The sequence below is a fragment of the Oncorhynchus mykiss genome, chromosome 3 (assembly GCF_013265735.2).
Source record: "Oncorhynchus mykiss isolate Arlee chromosome 3, USDA_OmykA_1.1, whole genome shotgun sequence".
Lineage (NCBI taxonomy): Eukaryota > Metazoa > Chordata > Actinopteri > Salmoniformes > Salmonidae > Oncorhynchus > Oncorhynchus mykiss.
The window spans coordinates 9,891,289-9,900,766 of NC_048567.1; the positions used below are offsets into that span (position 1 = coordinate 9,891,289).

At 40.2% G+C, this 9,478-nt stretch overlaps 1 protein-coding gene across 1 annotated transcript; it reads left to right on the forward strand.

Annotated features, from left to right (window-relative positions):
- The first annotated feature begins 1,972 nt into the window (after positions 1–1,972).
- On the forward strand, positions 1,973–9,188 carry LOC110508611 (60S ribosomal protein L18). The gene is made up of 7 exons (XM_021589267.2): positions 1,973–2,131; positions 2,852–2,938; positions 3,164–3,271; positions 6,286–6,384; positions 6,747–6,870; positions 7,175–7,244; positions 9,056–9,188. Exons 1-7 carry the CDS (start codon positions 1,988–1,990, stop codon positions 9,129–9,131), a joined length of 708 nt encoding a protein of 235 aa, XP_021444942.2. The 5' UTR covers positions 1,973–1,987; the 3' UTR covers positions 9,132–9,188.
- Positions 9,189–9,478: the final 290 nt, after the last annotated feature.

The window sequence follows — 9,478 nt, forward strand, 5'->3', positions numbered from 1 at the left end:
GTGTATCAAATACTTGTTCTCCCCACTGTATATGTACAGTACCAGTCAAAAGTTTGGACACACCTTCTCATTCAAGGTTTTTTCTTTAATAGTACTATTTTTTTACATTGTAGAAAATAGTGAAGACCTCAAAACTATGAAATAACACATACGGAATCATCTAGTAACCAAAAAAGTGTTGAACCAATCAAAATAGATTTTAGATTTTAGATTCTTCAAAGTAACCACCCTTCGCCTTGATGACTGCTTTGCACACTCTTAGCATTCTCTTAACCAGCTTCACCTGGAATGCTTTTCCAACAGCCAACCAGCTTGAAGGAGTTCCCACATATGCTGAGCACTTGTTAGCTGCTTTTCCTTCACTCTGTGGTCCAACTCATCCCAAACCATCTCAATTGGGTTGAGGTTGGCTGATTGTGGAACCCCGGTCATCTGATGCAGCACTCCATCACTCTCTCCCTTACATTCCTGGAGGTGTGTTTTGGGTCATTGTCCTGTTGAAAAACAAATGATAGTCCCACTAAGGGAAAACCAGATGGGATAGCGTATCGCTGCAGAATGCTGTGGTAGGCTTGCTGGTTAAGTGTGCCTTGAATTCTAAATAAATCCCTGAAAGTGTCAACAGCAAAGCACCCCTACACCACCCCACCTCCTCCTCCATGCTTCACGGTGGGAACCACACATGCGGAGATCATCCGTTCACCTACTCTGCATCTCACAAAGACACGGCGGTTGGAACCAAAACTCAGACCCAAGGACAAATTTCCACGAGACTTGCTTGTACTCGTGTTTCTTGCCCAAACAAGTCTCTTCTTCTTATTGGTGTCCTTTAGTAGTGGTTTCTTTGCACCAATTCGACCATGAAGGCCTGATCACGCAGTGTCCTCTGAACAGTTGATGTTGAGATGCATCTGCTACTTGAACTCTGTGAAGGATTTATTTGGGCTGCAATCTGAAGTGCAAATAATTGTAATGAACTTTTCGTCTGCAGCAGAGGTAACTCTGGGTCTTCCTATCCTGTGGTGGTCCTCATGAGAACCAGTTTCATCATAGTTTATGGTTTTTGCGACTGCACTTGAAGAAACTTTCAAAGTTCTTGAAATGTTCCGCATTGACTGACCTTCACGTCTTAAAGTAATGATTGACTGTCATTTCGCTTTGCTTATTTGAGCTGTTCTTGCCATAATATGGACCTTGTCTTGTACCAAATAGGGCTAACTTCTGTATACCACCCCATACCTTGTCACAACACAACTGATTGGCTCAATCACATTAAGAAGGACAGAAATTCCAGAAATGAACTTTTAACATAGTTAATTAAAGGTTAAATAAATAAATTACTAAAAATAAAAACACGTCACACCTGTTCATTTAAATGTATTCCAGGTGACTAGACTACCTCATGAAGCTGGTTGAGAGAATGCCAAGAGTGTGCAAAGTTGTCATCAAGGCAAAGGGTGGCTACTTTGAAGAATCTCAAATATAAAATATATTTTGATTTGTTCAACACTTTTTTGGCTTACTACATCATTCCATATGCATTTTTTCATAGTTTTGAGGTCTTCGCTATTATTCTACAATATAGAAAATAGTACAAATAAAGAAAAACCCTTGAATGAGTAGGTGTGTCCAAACTTTTGACTGGTACTGTATATATGAGAAATGCATTTTTTTCTCTCTCAAAGCTGGAACTATGAATTCTGACACAAAAACATACATATTTAAATATTTTATAAAGTAAAAAAATAAAGAGCCTGACAAATTACAAGAAGAGAAGCTAGTTAAATGTTCTGTTCTGTTAATAAAATTGGCTATTAATTGTATGTAAATCACATGGTAAAATATAATAGACTACTGTATTTTGAAATGTAATTTGTTTTTCACATAGTGGTTTTATTGGTTAGAAAGTCACTTCACACTAGCCTATACACAAATGATGAATGGATTAAATTAATTAACGAATAGAATAACATAAAATATAAATATAATGACTTTTGGACGACGTGATGATCACACAGGAAGTAATAGCAAAACAGCCAACGAAAACGCGTGTGACCTCCGTAATCGCGGAGATGTGTTTATCGCGAGACAGCGACCCTTCCTTTTTCCTTTCCACTCTGGGTCTAAGATGGTAGGTACAGATTCTGAAAACATCGTTAATGCTCCGACTTGATAATCTAAGTCCATCCTCACTTTTACAGTAGCACAACTCAACCATTTCCATGTAAATATTTGCCTTGATGTCTTTGGTTTGAATTCCGAATGGTATTGACATACTATTTGGCGTTTTAGCGATACGGTTCAGTCCTTCACTACCTGGGGTTAGCGTCACAGTAGCTAGCTTGCTACCTGGTATTTTCACTAATTACTGAAAGACTCCGTGTAATTTAGACACAAGATAATGGTACTGCTGTTCGAGGAATGTCGGTAACTTTTGTATCTTCGTTTTGAGGCTTTTCCAAGTCGTATCGGATATCTGTCTAGGTTGATGGCCCTAAATGAAAACGTGCTATTTGACCAGTGTTGGTGAACTATGTTACTCCACTGTCTCACTAGTTAGCCGCTGTGTATGAGACTGCAACGTTATGCTAAACGGTATGCCGCCAAATTCAAGTTGGGTATGAATGATTTGTGTGCTGTTTAGGTGTGAGTTACACAGACCACGTCTACTAACGTTACAGTCGTTTGAGGCCTAGCCATAAAGCATAGGGTTCAGAAGCATGCAACGGTACTTTTCCTGGCACAGTGATCAGAAGTGTCATTAACAATGTGTAACTAATGATTTGGTTTTCAATTGATCAGTGCGCGAATGGCAAGTTTGCATGTATTTACCTGCACCATCTATTCACAGGGAGTTGACATCCGACACAACAAGGACCGTAAGGTGCACCGAAAGGAGCCCAAGAGTCAGGATATCTACCTGAGGCTCCTGGTCAAGGTAAGTGTCACAACCTTTATACATTGATTCAAGTTAACATTAAGGCATTGTCATGTAAACAAGTAGTCCGACAACTAAGTTGTTGATTTTACCATCTTAATGTTATACTTTTTTTGGTTAATTGTAAAATCTATGCAGCACATAGCTCAGAGTAACCCTTGTTAACATTTTACATTGAGTAGTCAATACTTTCTACTTAATAAATGTTTGTTCTCTTCCCCAAAGCTGTACAGATTCTTGGCCCGTCGCTCCACTGCTCCCTTCAACAAGGTGGTCCTCAGGAGGCTCTTCATGAGCAGGACCCACAGGCCTCCGATATCAGTGTCTCGCATGGTGAGTTACATCAATCTGTCCCTTTGCTGTGTTTTTAACCTGCTACAGAATCAAATTGCTACAATCAACTAAATTGAATGGCAGTAACGTTCACAGATTCAAAGACTTAAGAGGGCAACAGTACAAGTGAGAGGACAACTTCAGCTGGTACTCCTGCTTATGCCTGTTGCGCTACAATGCTTTATTGGCCTTTTGACACTTCCTTGCTCAAACATTCTAGTTATGATTCTCTTTTAACCTTTGACTCCTATGTCGTTGTTAATATACCTTCTGATGATTTGGTATCTTTGAGTGAGCTGGAGATCTTTCCACCTCTCGTGTGACTTCTTGAACATGTCCCATTTGGGGTGGCAGGTAGCCTAGCGATTTTAGAGCATTGGGCCAGTAACCAAAAGGTTGCTGGTTCCAAACCCATTAGGTGAAAAGTCTGTCATGCCCTTATTGCTCCTGTGTCTGCTAAATTACTTAAATGTAATGGCCCAGTTTCCCAAATGCATCTTAAGACTAAGTTCATTGTTGGAGCTTTGTGCAAGCTCAGCGGTTTCCCAAAACCATCGTTACTAAAATTGGACTTGAAACCGCTCATTATTTACTGAGTGTTTGTCGTTGGATGCTTTTTTTTCCCATCTGCGTCACTTTATACACAAGATCTCTGCTAAACATGGAATCAAGATGTTTCTGACCGCAGATAACTTTAGAACAAAGTTGACTACAAATACGAAGTTGCAAATGTCTTTATTGTTCCAAATTAGCAAAGGATAATAATAAAAAAAATAATCTTGCAATGGAAACCGAGATAACCGCATTAAAACAGTCTAAGGGGGATATAAGTGGTATCACTGAGTGGTCATGACTTCAAAACCAACTTATACTCTATCATACTAACACTGTCAAATCCCAGCTGTACGATACCAAGGGTCCTACAGCTCATTAGGGATGACAGTTCTACCTTCTACCTTTTAGCACTATAGGGACGATCAGAGGTGTTAAAGAACATACTCCCTAGGCTACCGTTCCTTATGTCCTCTGTACCCCTTCAATTCTCTCAGTACTGGTTTAAAGAGATGTGTAGTCTATTTTCTGGCTTATTGTGGAAAGATAAGAAACCAATAATTAACCATACACTGTCCATGTCAAGAAGCAAGGGTGGATTAGCTGTTCCTGTTTATTTGTATTACTTGTCTTGTGACAGTAATTTGATCTCTATATCATCATTATGGTATTACCCCAAGTGCCACTGTAAGATAAGCCACTTGAGTTTTCATGTGACGTGGCAAAGATACTTCATAAAGGTTATCTATGAAGCATCCCTCATGTCCAATATGGAACAACCCCTTGTTTACTACAGGGAGAAAGACATTGGCTAATATTACCTGGCTATGCCAAAACATCAGTCAGGTGGGGCAGGTCATAAGGGATGGTGATGTCAAACCATTTTAAAGAGTTGATAGCAGAGTTTGGCTTAAATAATATGGCATTTCTACCTTATTTGCAACTTAAATCAATAATCTATTTCCTCATGGTGTTGATGTGGGATCTAAACGTGATGGACAACAAACTAAGGGGTGCTGCTAATGGGAAAGGAACGGTTTCCACCTTATACAAGCTGGTTGGTCTCTCCTCCCCAAACAGCAACATCCCTACTCCGTTACATTGGGAACAGGACTTGGGTGTATCTCTCACTCCACTGTACAATGGGATGCAATATGGAAAAACATTGATATCCAACTAACTGTAAGGTATAAAATTATTCAAATGGTCTTACATAGGCTTATATTACACCTCACAGGTTTAATTTTTTTTTTATCAAAGCCTTTCAGAATTGTATTGGCATGGCTGCGGCGAGGTTGGTACACAAATGCATATTTTATGGAAATGTCCAGACGTCAAAAGATTTTGGACTGAGGTAGATATGTTGTCTGTACTTTAGTGTGCCTGCTAGGAAGTAGGGTGGACAATATCCAACCTAGAACCACGCAACATATCACTGTACTGGCTTTCCTATCAGTCAAACCAACAATACTTCTGAATTGGAGAGAGTGTAAACCACAGTGCTTCAGCATGGAAGTCATGGATTTGTTGACTATGGAAAGAGTCATCGGCCCTCCAGGACTATGATAACAGTCTAGACTCTAGCGGGTCTCTGGGACATTTATATGTAAATCAAAGAGCCTTGCCTAATATATTAATACTCTGTATGTGTTTGAACTGTACACCACCACCACCCCCCCCCCCCCCAGGCTTGAGTCCAGCCAGGTCACACAGGATAGGATAAAACACAGGCTACATAACGTAGCCTAGTGGTTAGAGCGTTGGACTAGTAACCGAAAGGTTGCAAGTTCTAACCCCCGAGCTGACAAGGTACAAATCTGTCGTTCTGCCCCTGCAGTTAACCCACTGTTCCTAGGCCGTCATTGTAAATAAGAATTTGTTCTTAACTGACTTGCCTAGTTAAATAAAGGTAAAATATATATATATATATATATATGCATGCCTATTTCAGTCATCTAAATTGATTTGATGTTCAATTAGTTATATTTTTATAATTGTAGGTTTTTGCCTCAATATTTCATGTGTAACGTGCAATGATGACAAATCTTATTTGGTGCATTATTATTGGATTAGACAAAACTGCCTAAATATTTGTAGTCAACGGTGGTAATATCCCTCTAGGGTCTGATCTGTCGTCAGTATGATTTGAATGGAGAAAGTTGATCTGATAGCTGCGCTGCCTTTCTTTCGTTCCGATCAGTATTGAGGCAGCTCCAACCACGCACTTGTGAACGTTCTCGCAGTGTTGTGTTTTTGGGATACTCGTGTTACATATTCGCCAGTTTGTAGGAACGATGCATCAATTAACCCTTGTTAGCCTAAGTTCCATTGCTATTGAGAAACCGGGACAATGTCCTTCCAGGTTTATTGATATGAATACATAGAAAAGTGAAAGCATCTTAGTATTTATCTTTACCCTGTGGCGGTTGTCCCTCGTCTGAACTATTTGACGTCCTCTTCAGATCCGTAAGATGAAACTGCCTGGTCGTGAGAACCGAACCGCAGTTGTCGTGGGAACCGTCACTGATGATGTCAGAATTCAGGATATCCCCAAGCTCAAGGTAAAGATTGTTTTAACTTACTGGATGCCTGTTTGGGTCAGGCTTTTGCTCCAGCACTAACACACCTGGTTTAACCTGGGGTGTATTTATTGAGGAAACTGTTTAAGAGCAAAACTAGCATTTCTATTGGACAAATTCAGGTAGGTCCCTCCGTTGCCTTTGCTTCCGTTTTAAGAAACGTTTTACAACAATCGGCAGAGTAAATACACCCCTGGCAATTTTTATCTGGTGTTGGGCTACAACAAAAGCCTTCACACCCTGTAACTAGGTAGCTCTTCTGGACTAGTGTTAGACTACTTCACTGAAAATGAATTAAGTGTTATCATGAGTTGCTAAACGTGCTCTGTTCGCCCTTCCCTTAGGTGTGCGCTCTGAAGGTAACTGACGGCGCTCGCCGCAGGATCCTGAAGGCCGGAGGTCAGGTCATGACCTTTGACCAGCTAGCTCTGGCTGCCCCCAAAGGACAGGGCACCGTGCTGCTGTCAGGTAAGAACACTGCTAGTTTGAACGATGTTCAAGTTTAAAGTTATGCTGGGAATATTCTATTGTACCTTTGCTCTACAGTCCTGTTACTGTTATCACCGCCACAGTCGGATTATGGCTAAACCCTGCCTGTTTCTAAAATTTCTCTTAAACCTAACCTTAACCACACTGCTAACCTAAATTACGGCCAAAAAGCTAATTTTGTGTTCATTCATTTTTACATCATAGGCAATTTTGGCTTTGTGGCTATTAAGTAGTGACAGCCCTGTTACTCTGGTCGGAAACTCACTTGTTTTCCTTCTTTCAGGACCCCGTAAGGGCAGAGAGGTGTACAGGCATTTTGGAAAAGCCTGTGGAACCCCCCACAGCCACACCAAGTGAGTATTGTACCCCTTTCTTGAGATTGCTGCTCTCCTAGGGTTTCATTCAATATCTATCAACTTATAGAATGTTTTCCAAATTGTTTGACAAGTTCGTTCCAGTTTGGTTTTCAATGAAAATCACAAATGTTTTTAAACGGAGGACACTTTCTGAATATTGAGAACTTCGATAAGATGTTTTGTTAGTACGGGGGCTTGTTGTGGAGAGCCCTACTTTAGAAAGAGGATACTAGATGTGCATTGTGTAGAGAAGGACAACCATGTTTCTCTTGTCATGTAGAAACAATTGTCAGTTTGTCTGAAATGTTCTAATCTATATGTTGCACCTCACTGAATTATCCCCTGAGCCCAGTGTTAAAAAAACGGCAATTGAATTCATTGTTAGAATTTATTATTTCAAAACTGGTAAATGAGAGTTGGGTCCTCTGTATAGGGAAGATTTGTTTTTGCGTTTTTCAAAACTCAAACGGCAGTGATTAGGGTTGTTTTTAGATGGCGATAATCCTGATCCCACCGGAAGGGTGCATTCAGGGTATTTTTTTAAAATGTATTTTACCTTTATTTAACCAGGCAAGTCAGTTAAGAACAAATTCTTATTTTCAATGACGGCCTGGGAACAGTGGGTTAACTGCCTGTTCAGGGGCAGAACGACAGATTTGTACCTTGTCAGCTCGGGGGTTTGAACTCGCAACCTTCCGGTTACTAGTCCAACACTCTAACCACTAGGCTACCCTGCCGCCCCGTCCGGGTAGGTTTATAAAGGTGAAAGGCAATATAACTAAGGTGAGGAGGTTTAAAATACTCTTACATCTGAATTAATTTGACTGCAGTATAGGTACTGAATGTGGCAATTTGTTTGTATTGAGAAGTGTCAAATACAGGTATGATTTCAAAATAGGTCATCCACGTGAATCATGTAGATCTGAACTAAATTGGGGGGGGGTGTACATGTTAGCAGTGATGGTGAGAGCGGTGTGCAGACAGTGATTGTCCTTCTATTATGTTGGATTAATGAATCTTTTCATTTCGCTTGTAAGAACAAGAGCACAGGCCAGTCTGACTAGGCTTTGCAGTCAGGTAGACTGAGAGAGACTGCCATAAAGGGAAAAGGAGCACAGTCACGCGTGCAACTTTACATCGTTGAACATCGAGAGTAACAAAAATGTCGTCACCTACAGGGGTTGCAGGTGTAATTGCAGGGTACAGTGAAAATCTTATGATATAAATACAAATACCACTATATACATTAGTTTACTCCTCTCGGGTTCCCTATGACAGTTTAGCGGTAGTGCCATAACCTGTCCAGTAGATGGCGAGGTGTAGGTAGGCCTGTTCAAAGCACTGGACATCTGGATTCAGTGATCTTGATGTTGTGGCCTCTTGATCAGAATGATTCATCTTTTTTATTTTTATTTTTTTTTTTAAATGTTTACGTCCAGATTGATCTTGAATTGCAAAACGGAGGATTCCAGAATCTGGATCATTCTGATCAAAATAAAACGTTTTTGGTGTAGAACAATTTGTTGAACTCAATGTTTATTTACAAAATATGAAAAATGTATGCGCCTGAGATCCACTAGATTCACTTTCTCCAACCCAGTTATATCATATCGGTGATTACTTGAAGGAACGGAGAAGGAAAAATGCATAATTTAAATGCATCAGGCCTAGCTGTATTTTGCTAGTTTTGTCCCCAGACTATAGCTTTGGTTTACATTAAGTTGATAGACTGGCAGATTTGCATTATCTGCAGAATCTAGGAAGTGGTTTGAAACACTGAATTAATGGCATATCCTTCTCTCCCTCAGGCCCTACATTCGCTCCAAGGGCAGGAAGTTTGAGCGTGCTCGTGGGCGCAGATCCAGCCGTGGATACAAGGCCTAAAGTCTTTTTTGTTTTCCCTGGAATCTGATACAAATAAAGATAGCGATATAAAATGAATCGATGTCTCTGTCTATTTGTTTTTTTTTCAGAGCTTTGTTGCGCTTGCATAGTACTTCACTCTAGACATTTTCTTGTGCAAACCTGATGGACAACTTGAATCAAGCTACTATAACTATTCACTCCTAGGACCTGTTTTATAACATTTAGTACTATTAATATAATTGTTTTTCAATGCCTTGTGTAATACTTTTATTTAGATAGGTGATGAGTGCATTGGAAGCATGGACACAGTCTAGACTAGACTGATTGAGGACAAGACTGGACTCTGAAAGTTACTGTCGATCATG